At 42.0% G+C, this 17,495-nt stretch overlaps 2 protein-coding genes across 2 annotated transcripts; both read left to right on the top strand.

Moving 5' to 3' along the window:
- Positions 1-7,293: 7,293 nt before the first annotated feature.
- On the top strand, positions 7,294-8,646 carry LOC306713078 (gap junction gamma-1 protein-like; the record flags this gene model as incomplete). Its single annotated transcript, XM_079182648.1, has 1 exon — positions 7,294-8,646. The coding sequence occupies one exon, from the start codon at positions 7,294-7,296 to the stop codon at positions 8,644-8,646; it is 1,353 nt and encodes a 450-aa protein (XP_079038774.1).
- A 2,608-nt stretch (positions 8,647-11,254) lies between these two features.
- On the top strand, positions 11,255-17,397 carry dbf4b (DBF4B-CDC7 kinase regulatory subunit). The gene is made up of 11 exons (XM_079183080.1): positions 11,255-11,434; positions 12,050-12,241; positions 12,480-12,530; positions 12,625-12,694; positions 12,926-12,990; positions 13,231-13,258; positions 13,349-13,394; positions 14,381-14,509; positions 14,618-14,756; positions 14,865-14,998; positions 15,098-17,397. The coding sequence occupies exons 1-11, from the start codon at positions 11,285-11,287 to the stop codon at positions 16,554-16,556; spliced, it is 2,463 nt and encodes an 820-aa protein (XP_079039206.1). The 5' UTR covers positions 11,255-11,284; the 3' UTR covers positions 16,557-17,397.
- The last annotated feature ends 98 nt before the right edge of the window (positions 17,398-17,495 follow it).

A 17,495-nucleotide genomic window follows, 5' to 3' on the forward strand; every position in this document is an offset into this window, starting at 1 on the left:
ACTTCAATAAGATCAAACAGATAAAAGTAATACTTTCAGCTCCTCGGGCCTCTAAAGGTCTTTGAAGTGAACTGCCTCTAACTCATGTCCACACGAAGGTCACAAGTTGCAGGCCCAAAAGTTTGGCAACATAACTTCTGTGTACATCTCTTGACCAGAAGATGGCGCCATGTCAACATTTCTCCATCGAAACTGCTGATGTGCAGTAACAGACTTCATCAGTTCTACCAATAAACCAAGCACATTCAGGCTAGCATAGAGTTAATGTTGCACTGGATTAATGAGAAAAAAAACATGTGACAACAACAGAATGAGGCTTCCTCTTCGGCGTAAACAGCAGTGCTGATGTGAATTCATGGAACTACTCTCAGAGAGTACGACGGCAAAGGCTCGAGGCTGTGGTGACGGAGATGACAGGAGGCGTTTGTGTGTGCTCAACGTCACCATGTGAATTTGACGGGCTGCTGGAGTCAGCCAAGTCATTCGTTGATTCAGCTTTCTTACTTGTATGGAATTCAGTCTGTTCTAGGGTCCTGCCTGCCATAACCTTGTCTCTGCATTTAGCCACTATTCTTTTTTACCTCCTCTCTGATACCCTCATCTTCCTTTAAGGCTTCTTCTGTCCGATCAGATAAAGACATTCCACGAGTCATCTTTGCATCCAATCTCACATTGTTTCTCTCCCCACATCTGATTCCTTCTCTGTGATTTATTCTGTCACGCGGTCCCTCGGGTGACTCCATGTCATTGTTGTTGTCTACCAACATATTTTCTTTTGTCAGTCCAGGGCTTCTAATGACACCGTCACCAGCAGAGAACTGACTGTACAAAGCACTTACATTGCTATTCTTTCTTAATTATTGCCTTCTTTTCTCCCCCAATATGATTAAGCCATCACTCTTTGGAAAGCCTCTCCGTTAGTTCTGGACTTATGCAACTCCCAGCTCAATTGATTGTAACAGAATTGATCCTTCAATTTAGGCCATATGGAGGCTGACATTGTTCGGCAAAGAGTACAATGCTGTGTCTATTATGATTAAATAGGCAAAAGATAACTTGCTGTCCAACCCAATTTCCAATGACCTCCAGCGGTAAGTGACTGCATAGAAAACCCAATTAACATCTGCGGAGAATGATGACAAATGGTATTTGAGGATCTTGAACTCGCCAATGACCTCCTGTTGTACCCCCCTGTCAATATCCACATACCAGCTGATACAGCCCTTCCCCTCAGCAATAACTGAACACACTCATTTGTTAAAATGCTTTAAATTGGCAGAGCTAGCCGATGATTGCTTTTATTGATACCCTCATTGATTCCCCTCCATTCAATTACACCGTCGGAGGTGAAAGATAACTTCATTAAGGGACTTGAGTCTTGTAAGAGGACACTCTGAATTAGGATGTGGACTTCTTTTGCCAAAACGCTATCAGGCTGATTAGGGTTGTTCCACTCCTCTGTGTTTGATTCCTCTGCTGATAGTTTAATACAATCCCAGCCAACAGTCAAGCTAATAGCTTTGAGCGGTGGCAGTCAGTTAGCAACAAATGAAGATGGAAAGGCGAGGGGAAGTGTGGGAGGCCTGAGCTGACGTTTGTGTCCTTGAGATGGAATGGTGGAGATAAAACTAAGATTCCTTTGCTTGTAGGTCATCAGCCACAGAATAAACAGTGTTTGAAGTACATGGGCATATCCTTGAGGAGGTTAAATATCACAAGATAACCTTCCCTCTATTAGGAGGAGCTTTTGTGTATTCATGAGTTTTCTGCTGAAGCTGTAGCAGTTGAGGAAAACTGAAACACATGCATTGTATGATATAATAGAATACTTCATCTTGGAGGGTGAGAAACAAACGTTTTTTGGCAAAGTAGTCCATGATGTTATTAAAAGGCGTACTCCAGCAATGTAGCACCACACTTATAAAGTTAAAGGACTTGAAGCAGCAGAGGCAATTTGTTCCATTTTCATTTAGAAACTTCTGGTTGCTATTTCAAGGCCCAGCTATAGACATGTATAAGTCATGGTCCTGAACGATTCACACGATTTCACATAGTTGGGAACACATCCACATTTACAAGGATGGTCATATGGCCTGACAGATATGAGATTAAAAAGACGCATAATGTCAATAATATGGGTCAAAAAACACTGCTACCGAGAGTTCCCACAATGCAATTATATAGCATATTTTATATCTGAGCCTCAGTTAACTCTCCTCATCTTTCAAACTTCACACCCCCAGTTTGTACACGGGCTGTTCACATCATCATGGGTTATTTTCTAGGGCTTTAGAAAGCTCCGCTACAGATGACATTATACAGCTGTTTTTACAGGCGGAGTCTCATTCTCCATGACGAGTAAACTGACCTTTTCATGGAGTTTGTTGAGGAATTGATAGCAGAAGGCATACAAGCTCCTTATTTGTATCCAAAGCCTGATGGAAGAAGATGAAACAAAGTGTTGGTGCCTGTTCAGCCTCAGACTCCGTCTGAAGACAACAGTGTGGTAAATATACAGTAGTGTTGTCTGAACTGGAGGACACCAGAAACTTGAACCTCAATACAAAAAGTTGAGTACCGCCATGACTTTCTAACACATTTTGTCCATGCTTTGCTGCAGTGTGAGTGAACAAACAAGATAATCTTACACACGTCTATGATGACAAGTGCACAAAGATGTCAATACTTTGGAAAACTACGACGTATTTACATATTAGGGCAACTGGTATTTCCCGCACAATTGAGACTTCTTTGTCATTCAACAGCTAGCTATAGATCCAGTGTTGCAGTGAGAAACTAATGCAGGTGTGCCATTGACTGGAGGTCATAAATTGCATTTATTTGCATGAATTTGAATGTGTCCCGATTATTTGTATTCATTGGACAATGCTATGTACAGGCTTTTATAAATTTGCACAACGTCAATAAAGCAAACTGCCTTATGATGCTTCTCTCTCTCTCTCTCTCTCTCTCTCTCTCTCTCGCTCTCTCTCTCTCAAACACACACACACACACACACACACACACACACACACACACACACAAACACACACACACACACACACACTCTTGCACCAGCCCATTCGTCTTCCTCCGCTCATACAATCAAAGCTCTCTCCCTCTCCAGACCAGTCTCCGGGACAAAAGTCAATGCAACACTCAAATTAGTCAAATCTTCACTCAGCTAACACTTTGAGAACATTTGTAGATATAAGAGAAGTACCGTGACGTGTTTTAACGTAGTGGACGCTACATTTCTGACGGAGGAGCGGCGCCAAACGAGCGCGTGAAAAGGTGAGGATGCCACGGTGAATCACCACGAGGTAGGAAAACATGTCTCGTGTTAACGTTGTATGTTTGAGGAATGATTACAGGACGATTACAGGTAAAAAGGGTAAGGTGAATAGTTAGAAATCCCATGAGAGTTGTCTTCTTATTTCCCAGGTTAACGTTATTTAAAAGTTAGTTATGTTAACTAACTGTTACTAATGTTAGCTAGCTTACCTAGCAGCTACTGGTTGACTTTGTCTAAGTACATGTTGATAGCCGTTAATAAGCTTTAATACATACAACATATCTTTAGTCAACAAACAGTTTGAGGGTCTGTTCTCATCTTAAGCTTCAGGTTAGCTACATTAATGTTACTATCTATATATATATATATAAAAGATTTATTTTTTATTGGATACCAAGTACAGCACAAAATATAGTTTTGCATGCTTTTCTTTTTGTAGTATTTGTTTTAAAATACTTTGTAACCGTTTTATTTCCAGAATGTTTTCCTGGTAAAGTGAAAATCAGAAGACACATGAGCTTAAACCTTGACAACTTTAATTGTTGTTTAAATGTTACATTATTCTTTTACAATGAAATGCTTTTCAGATTTTTTTAAACTAGATGTCTAATATAAAATCTGTGAGGAAGACTTATCTTTTATGGCGGTCTCGTCTCTTTTCTCTTTGCAGGCACATGGAGTTTGAAATATCTCTGAATTGTGGCTGGAAAAACGAGGAGGATCTGAAAAATAAAACAAAAAGAGGTAATAAGTTCCCCTTCAATATGCAATGATAGATAGACGGATGATTAATATTCAGCTAGTTAGTAGTTGCGAAGAAGGAGGATTTGTTATGAAATAAGGGTTAGTAGTACTATGGCTACTCCGTTTTTAACCTAAACAAACCTAATAAATATGTTACATGACAAACATGTCAAAGATACACTAATATTAAAGGCTAATTTTGCAGAGGAGGCACAATATAGCGTGTTTACCTTCCTGCTAAAACCACATAAAGGGAAATGTGAAGGTAAATAAAGTCGGCTTCTCGTCTGGAAAACTTTTAAATTCATGACCTGACCAGTTGTGTTGTATATACACACATTCTATACATCTTGTTCCATGTGGTATAATGTGTGACAACAAAGTACCCTGTGGGCTCCATGCCTGGGTTTGGGTAATTAACCTTGCAGTCCTTCGTTATAGCATTTCCTGGGGACAGAAGTATTATTTAAGTAAGTTTGCCGAGACGTAGATAACGTAGTAATGAAGGCATCAAAGTGAAAGTATCAAACGTATACTGATTTACGTAGAAGTCTAGTTTCGAGGGGAACATCTTGATGTCCTAGGGGTCTACAGGGTACCCGTCAGTTTTCTAGTTTGTCTCTTAATCAAGAAACTCTCCAAAATATAGCTTTTTTTTAAAAAAGGAAGTGTATTGTCAGCGAACTACAAACTTTTTACAGTCGCCTTTGAAGTTAATAGCGGTTGAGTGTTTCATACTCATGAGATAGATTTCGGGTAGAACATCGCTTTGACTGCTTTGAAGGAAACCACAAACCTTCACGTCCACAGCTTGAAGCCCTCTTAGATAGGCATGTACGAGGCTGGCTGCTCTTTAAAGTAACACTCCTCAAATAGTTCTTTTAATGGCGCTGGAGGAAACTGGAGGCTGGGAGACATCTGGGGAAAATGCAATGCATCACCTTCAGACATTCAATGTGGCACTACAAGCAACTTAAGTCTAATTAGACCAGGCACAGGGCTGTGAGGTTAAGCTTTAAAGTCCCTTGCAAGATAGCCAAACTAACTTGTGCAAAATGGAATTTTAATATAATTTCTTAACGTATAAAACATACAATTAATATGCTCTCCTCAAAGCCACAAGACTACTTTGACAGAAACAGTAAGTGTACGTCGCTGATCATCGTTAAACACACTTCATTTGAAGCTCAAGCCCTTCATTCACAGAGGTAGATGTGAACATATTCCGGCTCCAGACGGTGTTGCCCCGCTGCCTCTCTCTCTGTCGGTGCTGCCGTATTTGTGCTACTGGGTTAGCTCGCTCAAGTCTGACGCCGAGTAGTGGCTTTCACATGCAAACCATTGAAATAGCTGAATTAAATGTTTTATTTTTCACTGGCCTGATCGGACAACTGCATGAGGCATTCCTGAAGTTAGGTCTTACACAGGATTATGAACTAAAATACCTGATTTGATGGCCTGTGTTTAAAATTGCTTTTCTCTGTGCACAACCATTTTGCTGATGAGCTGAGCTGAAAATTAGCAATTTGAAGGATTACTTCCAGTTTTTGCCATCCACGAGACTTTGGGTGGTAATAGCTGTGCCACTGGCCCTCCAAATAGTACATTACACAACATGGCCAGATGTGCAGTTGTAGAGGGCATGTGACTCTTAATGAGACAGTCAGGACTTCTCTACAGAGTGAGACATAAGGAAAGCATGTTACCAGCAGCTGGACTTGGTTTCATATTCATTTGTTTCTTTTTTTAAAAATAGAATGTCACACTGACTCAGTGCGACAGTGTGTCAGTATGTTATACATGATGTGTCATTGAGAGACATCTTCAGTGGCATGGCATCGATAGCTATATATGCGCTGGTGTAAATGCATTTTAATGCCAGAATTTTGCATGATGAAAAAAGTCTTTGGAAAATAATTTATTCTCAATTTGTAATAAATATAACTGTAAGTGTTATCAATTATCGGTTTGATTAATCAAAGTAATCGTTTAGTCTATACAATGTTTTAAAATAGTGAAAAGAAATTAAAATTCTTGTTTTGTGAGAGCAACAATCCATAACAGCAATGTATTCAAGTTACAGAGGAACAACAGAGGAAATCAGTAAATCCTCACATTTGAAAAACTGGAACCAGCAAATGTTTTTAGAACAGTTTTAAGAAAAACAGTCAATTATACACACACACAGCACATCACACACACACACACACACACACACACACACACATGCAGACACTGTCTGCCCCATATGAGCCTGAACCTTTTAGATTTCCTCTTACATGAGAGACTCGTGGAGATGTTTTGGGCAGATGGATGTCTGCAGGTTAAACAGATTTGGGTACAGTATGAGATGGTGTAGTTCAGTAGAGCACAAAAGGGATTTTATCATCTAAAGTCAACTGAGAGAGGAAAGAATTCTTTCCACACTTAATTTCAGTCATACAGCGTGTTTCATTCTTTGTTTTTCGTGTTTCCCAGTCTTGTCTCACTAATTACATCACAAAGTCATGTGTTAGCACGGAGCTGAGCCCTTATTTCAAGCTACTATAAGGTAGTCAATATTGTTGTTGTGTTGTTCCATCCATCTGTTAAAATCATGCTGTTCTTTGTCTGTGAAAAACAATTTATGTGACAGTAAAACACAAACAAATTTCTTTTTTTCCTCTTAATTTGAGTTTTTAATCTATGGAACATCTGGACGCTCAGACACCGTAACAACCTCATTTAATTGGGGATGTTCAGTTAACAATTATGGTTACACATTCCATCGTTGTCTTTACTCTTCCTTTTGCGTGCTAATGCCGAGGGTGTGTTTAGACATGAGCTTTGGGGCACAGCTATTAAAAGAATCAAGGATGAACGTGTTGGTATCTTGAATAAATTCACCATGTTGTTCACTGTAGGAAAGACAAAGAGCTCAAAAGTGCACTGACAAAAAATACTCTGTTAATACAGCAGAGGAGTGTGTGTGTGGTGTCATCATTTGCAGAATTAAAACATTTGTTGTTCTGTGTTTGGGGGAAAGAGAGACACACACAAAAAGACAGGTTAATAAATGTTTTTTCTCTCCACATATTAGACACTGTTAAGAAGGAAAGGGTGATTTATTATACTAAGTTCTGGGTAGATATTTGGCTTGTCTGTAATGAGTCTGTCTAAATTAATTGTTAGTATTAATGTGGGTTTCTTTTCTCTCCGCAGGGAAGTAACAGGAGGTGTATGTGGCCTCTCACTGTAGTTTCCCTGCAGCTATCATGAGTTGGAGTTTCCTGACTCGCCTGCTGGAAGAAATCCACAACCATTCCACATTCGTGGGCAAGATCTGGCTCACCGTCCTCATCGTCTTCCGCATCGTGCTGACGGCCGTAGGAGGCGAGTCCATCTACTACGACGAGCAGAGCAAGTTCGTCTGCAACTCGGGCCAGCCGGGCTGCGAGAACGTCTGCTACGACGCCTTCGCTCCGCTCTCGCACGTCCGCTTCTGGGTTTTCCAGATCATTCTGTTGGCCACGCCCTCGCTCATGTACCTGGGCTATGCCGTCAACAAGATCGCTCGGGCGGAGGAGCAGACAGACAGCGGGGGAGTGATCGGACTTTCGCAGAGGAAGCCCGGGAAGAACTATCTCGCGGGCAGAAAGCAGCACAGGGGCATCGAAGAGGCCGAGGATGACCAGGAAGAAGACCCGATGATCTATGAGATGGCGGAGGTGGAGAGTGATGGCGGCGGCGGACCGGTGAAAGGAAACAGTGGCAATAGGCTAACAAAGGTCAAGGTGCGCCATGACGGGCGCCAGCGTATCAAAGAGGATGGACTGATGCGTATTTATGTCCTTCAGCTCTTGACCCGCACCTTGCTGGAGGTGGCTTTCTTGTGTGGACAGTACGCCCTGTATGGATTCGCTGTGCCTCACACCTACGTGTGCTCAGACCAGCCCTGCCCTCACAGTGTGGACTGCTTTGTGTCCCGGCCCACCGAGAAAACGATCTTCCTCCTCATCATGTACACAGTCTCCCTGCTCTGTCTGGCACTCAACATATGGGAGATGCTTCACCTGGGCGTCGGTACCATCTGTGAGATCGTACGCTCCCGCCGGGTGCACCTGCCCGACGATGAGCTGTACGGGCTGACGCGGGCACAAGGAGCTCTCAATGACGAAGGACTGAGCGGAGATGATTACAGAAGCTACCCTTTTTCCTGGACTGCGCCATCAGCTCCACCTGGGTACAACGTCGCCATCAAGCCTCTTCTGGTATCTACAGGGCACCACGACAAGCCACTACCCATCACCGACATCACTAATGCCAAGATGTCATGCCGGCAGAACCACGTGAACACTGCCGAAGAGGAGCGTCAGCAGTATGCCAATAACGGTGAAAACATGTGCACAGCAGGGATGGGAGATGCCCCCAGATGTGTTCATAAGGACACCCGTCAGCCTCAGAACAAGCTGGAGGCTGAGAGTCCGGCCAACAGCCACAGCAAGCCTCACCGTGAACGTAAACACCGACAGGCCTCCAAACACTCAAGCAAGGCAGACGCTAACAGAGGCAGCAGCACCAGCAGCAGCAGCAAATATGGAGTCGTAACGGGTTCTGAGTGGATCTGAAATACAGACTGAGACTTTAGTTATTTTAAAACAATGCAAAGCTTTCTCAGACCAAGAAGTATTTATGTTTGTGTGTCCGTACTGTGTGTAAAACATGGACACGGCACCTAGTTTACGTTCTTTTCAGTAGTATTCATACCATTATAATAGTTTGGTGATTATAAGTGATTGATAGTGTCAGGATCTATCTTGTACCACTGTTGTCATGTGAGGATCAAACAATTTTAACAGTTGGCCACAAAAAATAAACCTAAACAGCCCCAATGGTAATAAACGGTGCCTGCTTATACAGATGTATTACAGATTTATAGGAATACTCACCGCCCCAGGGCCTTCTGACACTAATGCGTAACCCTTTGCGTCCGTGACAAAGCTGGATAAATGTTTGGTGCCGCTGTAAACAATATAAAATGAAAGCAGTCAAAGTGTAAACGTATGAAAATAACTTTGTATATTTTGTCAAATGGCTTTTGCAGGAAGATGTTGGTGCTGCGTTTGATTCCCTGTGAATATGCTGTAAACCAAGGTGCCTTACTTAAACAAAGTGCTGCTTCTTATTGACTCTGCATCACTTTAACTGTCACATAATGTCGTCATTAACCCCCGAAAATATATCATCGCTATGGACTGAAAGCAGAAAGCTACTATCTGTGTGACTAGTTTCATTACTGTCCAGGGGTTAACAATATTGTTGTTTCTGAGTATGCAAGTTGTATTGTTATTTTCTCCAAAGCAGGTTTGATTGTTTTCCCCAGCCATGAAGATAAATGAGACTTATGGGTTCAGTTGGTAGTTTTACAGTGTTTTCTGTGTGGTTTTTTGGAGCGAGAAAAGCAGATCAATGGAAGTGTTTCGCAAAATATAATGACCTAACTCTGTTTGAACTGTTGTCAGTGTCTTTTTGTCAAGCTGTTACAATTCAACATATTTTTTGTTTGTTTGAAGTTCTTGCTATGAAGGCTATCTGCAACATTAGTCCATTAGTTTATGATATTGACATGACGAAACAATCAGTGCACCTGGTCTGTTGTATGTTTGTTTCAGGCCTGGTATAAAGAGTTCTTTGTCATCAATACACACTTTTAATTGCAGATTTTCAAATTGAAATGTCGTTAAGGCTAGTTTTTTGCACTGTGCCAGTGTTTTTGTGAACAGTATTTTTCTGAACAAAAATAAAGAATTGGTATTTGTTATGTATTCTGTGTCTGACATAAGTATTATGGTGGCACGACAGTATAAAACAAGTTTGAATAGTCCAATGGGTGGAATGAGATTACAGACACATTGCCCCCTGCTGGGCAGCAAGGGATAACATTTTAAATATCTTCCTCTTCAATGAGACTGAGGCTTTGATCCCCAAAGATTAAAATTATCCGTGTTTCAGTTAATGTTACACGTTGACAGCTAAGGTAATAGAAAGCGATTATATAATTTTTTTTTAAAACAATTGTACCCCTTTTCTTAAAGCACACAAATATACTTTTTATTGTTTATTTTAAATGCAGCAAAATGGTGCCCAAATATGTTGGCAATTTTTTAAAATTTCAATAGTGGGTTTACTTTAAATAAATACTTAATGATAACATAGATAATAATCACCTTAAGTACAACTAATATTTTGATATTTAACCATTATACGTTTTGTTCCGGAAGTGACGTTGACGCTACGTCCACGTCTCTCTGCCAGTGTTTTTAAAAAAGCGGCGGTTGCTCCTCGAGCACCTTTTATAGTGATTTAATTCGTTATCGCAGTTGTCCAGCACAATATTTAAACGTAAGTGGGTTATATTTATTTATTTTGACAAATATTAAACCTCATTACAAACTAACTGAACGTTTTTTTTGCGTGGGCCCAGGCGTTGTTTATATGGAGGAAAGCTAAGCTAGCTAAAGTCAGCTTATGCTAACTAAAACAGCTAAGTTTGCTAACTAGGTTAACTAGGTGAATAATGTGTATATTGCGCTGTTGTAGTAGTTAAACTAACTTTACATGCTTTATACAGAATGTTTCGATGTCTCACTGTAAGATTGCCGCAACTTTGTTTTGAGCAAACTATTACATTTAGCGTTAGTTTTTGTAAACGTTACCACAATCTGACCACAGAGAGGAAGCCGCATTCCATTTAAGTTTATTTATTCATTTGTACGTTTGTTATTGTTATTGAGAGAATGGGGTCAGCTCACTAATAAAAACACTAGTCTCATATATGAGCACTCACGTTAGTCATATACAAGATAACATAAGATAATATGGTAAGATGGTAAGATAGAATGACAATGAGGTGATGGAAATGACAGTAAGTTGTAAGATCAAAAGCGATGACATAAATTGTGCTGTATGCATATTAAATTAGAATTGTGTGTAAAAGTAAGTGACATTATCTCTAATAGTATTTTACAAATGTAATGACGTGAGAAATGAGAGTGGAATGAGATAAATAGATATACTATTATAACATTAAATAATATCAAGAATAGAACACTATTATATATATATATATATATATTGTTTTGTTTAGCGCTCTGTCAAATGTGTATGCAGAATTATAACCTTTTAATGAACACATGTTTTGTTCTCTTTAAGTAGGATCCTGGTGTTTGTCTGTGAAGCTGTACACTCCTTTACTACTCCAGGATCATGCAGCACCAGCAGTGTGCAGAGGAGCGAGGCCTTCTGGGCTCACTCTGTCCCGGGCAGAAGAAGCTGGAAGGGAAGACGTTCTACTTGGACAGTCTAAAGAAACGCTCAACAGCGCTGCTTTTGGAGGCCGTGTCTCTTCTGGGAGGGGTGAGCGTGTGTAAAGACAGTGTGCCTGTGGATCCTATGCTGTAAACATTGTTTTGTTATACAAGAGTTGTTATCGGGGTTTGATCTAGGCTGTGACATTTTAGATATAAACTACCATGCAAGAGTTTGGCTCTGCCATCAATTTGCACACATTTGTCTTCCTTCAGAGTGAGAGAATGATCAACATATTTTGCCTGATCGGTGGCAAGAAAATGTTTGTTTTAGGTCAGTGGTACACCACAGAGCTGCAATAATCAACAACTATTTTGATAAGCGATTCCTCGTTTTACCAAAATAGTTATCAAGTAATTTTTCATGCATAAATGACAGCAAATGTTGTTTTTAGCCTCTTAAATATGGAAACTCTTTGCTTTTCTCTGTTCAATGTCACATAAAACTGAATATATTTGGGTTTTGGAATGACAAAAGAAGACATCTAAAGACATCAACTTGGACTTTTCTCACTATTTTTTTGCGTTCTATAGACCAAACTATGAATCAATATATATATAGAAAATAATCTGCAGATTCACATTCACAAAAAAAAAAGATAAAGGTCCGACTATGACAGAAACTGATGAGCAGATGCTGTGTTTTTTTTTTCTTACTCTGAAGAGGGTCGAGAGTTTCCTGCACAAGGATGTGTGCTTTGTCGTGACTGAAAGCCAAGAGGGCCCGAAGGAGCAGAAGAGTACCGACACTAAAGCGGAGACAAAGGGGACGAGTGAAGAAGCCCAGCGTCCTATAATGCAGCGAGAGAGCGTCTTCAGCGGTGACAAACGGAGACCAGGAACTCCTAGACCAACGGTACGAAGCATCACCCATGCATGTTTTAAGACCTTTTACAGCTTACAGGCTCTATTACTAGTGTAAATGTTACATATTGATATAAGAAAATACTACATTACCGTTCACAAGTACGCTTTTAAACATCCTGACTTTCTTTTGATCTTTTCTTCCATCACAAACTCATCTGGACAATACCCCACTAGATGTGTTATCGGCTAGAATGAAATGTATATCTGTGCTCTGTGTTTCTCTCCAGGCTTGTGGCAGCCGTGGGAAGGCCCTCCTTGAAAAAGCCATTCGCAACAATGTGAGTGTGCTTTATTTGTTGAGAATATCGGTGATATACTGAAGACTGACGTGGTTTGTTATCATGACTTCATTCTGATGGATCTGTATTGTAGGAGCGACTGCAGGGGACCAGTGTTTTGGCCAATGCACGATCATGGGGAGTGAAGATTTTGTACGTGGACGGTATCCTTTTGACTGATAACGTGATTTGATGAACTCTAATCTGTTTTATATTCGTTCACCGCTGCAGTGCAGTGATCCTCTGCTCACAGCAGATGGCACCATGTGAGTGCTTACTGTGTCTTACTGATACCAGCGGAAGAAGCCTGCTCCTAACCAGCGTAGAAATGTCACTTTCCTAATCCCAGAAAGTGTGTGCAGGTTTTTTTTTATTGTTCCTTAATGTTGCATCAGATGTCCTTTTGTATTTGAAACAGTTGACTCGAGAGAGCTTCAGTGCGATACACAAGAGGCCGGAGGTAAGATGTCTTTTCACTTCATCGGACATTCAAATGTAATAGTTTTACATTTAAAAAACAAGCAAGTAAATGATTTATGAATTAATTAGTGACAAGTTAACAGTTCTGAAAAGATAATTCCCATTAAAATGTGATAAGCTTTGTTCGGGTTTATAAGGAAAAAAGTAATAAAATGTACATCAGCCCTTTCTCTTTATTATTGATGAGTCTTAATTGAATTCTTTCTTTTTTTTAATGCAGAGGACTTCCACCAAACATGTTGTAAAAGGTTAGTTTATGTGTATGTGCTGCTAATGTGTTTATTTCCCAACAACACAGTATAAGTGCTTATTTAATTGTTTGTTCTCCTGATCCACAGCTGCAGCGTTGAGGGCTCCCTATCTTAAAATTGAAGACATGAGCAGGTGACGTTCATCCCTCATTCAGCGCAGTTTGTTTATTTTCTCTGTAGCAGGGTTGGGGCGACATAAATCCAAAGGTAACAGTGCACTTGGGAAACAGCAACCTTCTGTCTTCCTCTGTCAGAAATCTCCTTAAATTCCTGAGGGAAATATCAGAATCTTAAGCTGCTAAATGCTCCACCCGTGTCCATGAGCTAGTCCCTGAGTGTGTGTGTGTATGTGTCTGTCTGCTGTTTGGTGCTGAGCAGCCACAGTGGCTTTGTAGAGCTTCTCTGGTTGGAAACAGCTATGTTTTGCATCAGGAAAAGATGCTGTGAGAGTGAACCAAAACAGTAGAGCTGCGGGTCGGACGGCTGAACGTCGCTATCAAACTCCTCAAAGCCGAGGGGACCTGAAGCGACCTCGTTCACATCGTCACATTGTTTGATTCCAAAATGAATATAAATAATATATTGTTGGCCTGCCCAGGTTCATGTAATGGTGGTTTAGTATCAGATTAGATCCTTTTTCTGCAGTTCAAGCACAATGACCGTGAAAGGAGTTGCAGTGACCTGTCCCCGTGTTCCTGCCCTTCCTACCCCACTGGGTGCTGGTTGTGGAGGCTTACATTTCAGCCCAGATGATTGTCTTAATTGAACCCGTTGAGGAGTCCCGTCGTGTAATGTGACGAGCCCCCCCTCAGTGGTGCTGCTCCCCAGGAGCCCAGCGCTCAAGCGGATACAATTTCTATTCGATGAAGCTTTGCAAGCTCCACTGCCTGTTCCTGCAGGGGACCTCTCTGTGCTAACAGGTCTTTTCATTCGCCCTCTCATTTCACTTAATTGAAGTGCTCTGGCTAAGAGAACCCATGACATCTGAAACATTTGAATGTTCGCCGAGATAGCCGATTAATGTCACATTTTGCAAAGTGGATTGAAAGATGATGATGATAATGTTTTTTTTGTTTTACATGTTGTGTATTAAGTGCTGTTGTTTTGTTATCTAACCAGGAGACACAAGCCCTTGCATATGCAGTCTATGGCCTTCCCCACTCTGTGGTACTCGGGCCGCTTTAGTCCCTTTGAAGCTCCACCTCCTCTGTTTGACCAGCAGTCAGAGCAAGGAGAGAATAAAACAAGGTTAGTTTAACTAAAGGATATTAAGAAGTGTTGTTTTCTAACAAACAAATCGGGTTCAAAAGTCCATGATGAAGTCTTTACCCTAATTGTTCATTCTTTGTAAATTAGGGAGAAGAAAAAAGTTGAAAGCAGCATTCAGGACAAATCTCAAACCGCACTCGACTGTAACCCTTCAACGTGGAGGCCACGCAAAAAGGAAGTGTCTTACTGTGAATGCTGTCATCAACCCTTCACTAATCTGGAGGAGGTGGAAATCTTTAAGAATTACTTTCGTTGCCACCTAACAGATTTTTTGCGATCATTGTTTGGCTTGTGTTTACATCTGTGACCGGTTGTCTTTTGTTGGCCCTCGCAGCACTTGCAGACTGATCAGCACCGTGCTTTTGTTCTGGATGCCTCAAACTACAGTGTGGTGGACCAACTCGTGACTGAGATGCTGCCGGGATTCAACCTCAATCCAGCTCACCACTCGGATGAAACACTGAACCGGTGAGTTTTGGTTATTGCATAGAAATGTGCTTATGATGTGGAATTCCTGTCCTATCTTGTTTTTCTGTGTTGAAATGTTTTTCTTCTTTCCTTCCTTAGACCACCAACCCCTTTTCCCATCTGTGAACTGGAGCCTCTCACTGATGCTGAGACGGAGCATGCTGTTCAGGCCTTTCATAGACACGGTTCATCTTTCCATATTCACCTCTCCAGTCCTGCTGAGGGTCCTCGTTCATCTGGCCCTGCCAGCCCATCACCAGGAGTTCAGTTTCCCATCCCAAATCCACCAGCCACTCCACCTGCTGGCATCCAGCCGTGCAGTACTAACACAGACTGCCAGCTCCCTGACATCCATCCTCAAGCATTAAGTCCAGCCATGCCTGTTTTGGATATTGAACCACAAGCTCACAATGAACACCTCTCCCCATCCCCTGACCCGTACTCCCTGCCTCCGGTCCTCAGCCCACAAGTCCCTTATACCTCGTACATGATGGAGCCGCACTGCCCGTACTCTGAGCCCCCCGTCCTCAGTCCTCAACAGTACACTGCAGAGGAGGCTGTGGAAGCACATGCTTGGGAAATGGACACTGGAGAAAGTGTGTCTCAGTGTGTCCCTGATCCTATCTCCACAACACATTTTCCCCCTGTGGCTTTGACAAATGCAGAAGGAGTAAAGGGATCAAATCAAGAAAGTATTTTGGGATTAAGTCAGATCATATTTTCCACCAATGGTTTGGAGTGTGCGACGCTGTTGTCGCGTAGATCTCGGTCCCTCCCTCGACAGATGGCGGTGACACCAAACCCCAAAAAGCGCTGTAGATCAGCCAGCCCAGAACATAGCCGGAGCAAAAGGAGGAGGATTATAGCGGAATTTGGCTTCAGACGTAGCTGGATTACACAAGTGCATACAGCTGCCAAACCAGAAAGTGACATTATGGCAAAACCTGAGGGCTGTTTGTTATTTGACAACGTCTCTTGTCAGGAAATAGAGTCCCGTCTTAACCCAAAGGTTTCCTACACATGCACTGTGGAAGCACTCGGTTCAAAACAGACTTTAGCAATGTTTTGTGTTCCTTCAGGACAGAATTTCACTCAGGCAACAAATCAAAGGGACATTTTAGGTCACGGTAACACTTCTGTTGCTGATCATCCGTCACAGCCACCACATCAGCTCCCCGATGACAAATCTCACAGTGCGTTTTCAAGTCAAGACTCTCAATGTGCGCTGTCCCACTCCACCTCGGTGTGCATCGAGTCAGCCCTCATCCCAGACTTGGCCAGGCTCTCTCCATCGTCATCGGACTCTGACTGGGACTGTGGCCTGCTGTCACGACTCGGACCGTCCCGCGCCGCTCCGCCGTCGCCCGCCGAGCAGAGCCGCGAGCTCGACAAGGAGCTCCTCCGCATGCCGTGCACCTGGATGCACGACACCAGCTACGAGTCCCGACTGCACACCGTCCTTCAGCCGTCGGCCCCGGCCGCCTCGCTGTGCGGGGAAGAAGTGGACCCGTCAGCGTTTTCCAGGACTGTGGTACAAATTGTTGAGGTTCAGCACTGACGGTTCTTGTCGTGGTCATTTTAAAGAACCGTAAACTGCTGCACAGCTAACAGAGAGGAAACAATTGGCAGCGCTTAAGCCCATCAAAATAAGTCAAAGAAGTGTACACTGAATAAATATTTAAATCTTAGTGCAAACTAAAATGTTACATTAAGCTGATTTTAAAGATGGTGATTTTTATTTTCCCTTATTTTTTGTTGAGGTAGATGTTACTCAGTGGATGCATATTCTCAGGAATTTGAAGAGCTTCCATTATACCCCTAATCCTCCTCGTGCGCAGAACCCTGAGCAGTATTCTGTATATGTTGTGCTGACTGAAGTCTTTCAGCAGCTATGTCCGGGAACATATGGCGGTATTGAGAATGTAATGAGGCTTTTCTGAAAGGGGCATTACTCAATTACTGTGAGTGCTGCGTCTGGATCAGATCCCACTCGCGCCGTCGTTGATGAGGCGTTCGTAGAGTGGAGGGCTCGCGCAACCTGTGGGACAGAAATCTCTCCGTTTAATGTAAAATTGCATTTCCCGCCTTTTGAAGGCCGGCCAAAGGACTTGTTTTGTCCAGGAGAGACTGCTGCTTCACGGTATGTGTGCTGCAGCTACAGGGAGGTTCATCGGCTTCTCTTGTTAGTTTTTGAACCTGCCATCAAAGACGTGTCATTGCTCATCATAATAGACCAAACTAAAATGTCCCAAATCCCACCTTCTGAATGTCTTACATGGACTTTTAAAACTAACACGCAAAGAGAAATCACACATGATTTCAGTATCTGGAAGATTAGCTGCTCTCTATATGAACATGTGAAATAAATTCTTGTACAGTGTTTTTAAATAAATGTTTTGAACCATAAACATTTTCTGTTGCATAGTTAAGAAAACGTTGTTGCTCAGGTGAAAGCAAAGTTAGGAAAGGTTTGGGGTTTGCTGAGTGTAATCCCCCC

The sequence above is a fragment of the Pholis gunnellus genome, assembly GCF_910591455.1.
Source record: "Pholis gunnellus genome assembly, chromosome: 21".
Lineage (NCBI taxonomy): Eukaryota > Metazoa > Chordata > Actinopteri > Perciformes > Pholidae > Pholis > Pholis gunnellus.

What these genes read in the sequence shown, in the direction of transcription:
- dbf4b (XM_079183080.1), top strand. Translation starts at nt 11,285, where the DNA reads ATGCAGCACCAGCAGTGTGCAGAGGAGCGAGGCCTTCTGGGCTCACTC. An exon ending in GAAGATTTTGTACGTGGACG is followed by an intron (nt 12,695 to 12,925) that starts GTATCCTTTTGA and finishes ATGTTGCATCAG; the next exon opens with ATGTCCTTTTGTATTTGAAA. An exon ending in AAAATTGAAGACATGAGCAG is followed by an intron (nt 13,395 to 14,380) that starts GTGACGTTCATC and finishes TTATCTAACCAG; the next exon opens with GAGACACAAGCCCTTGCATA.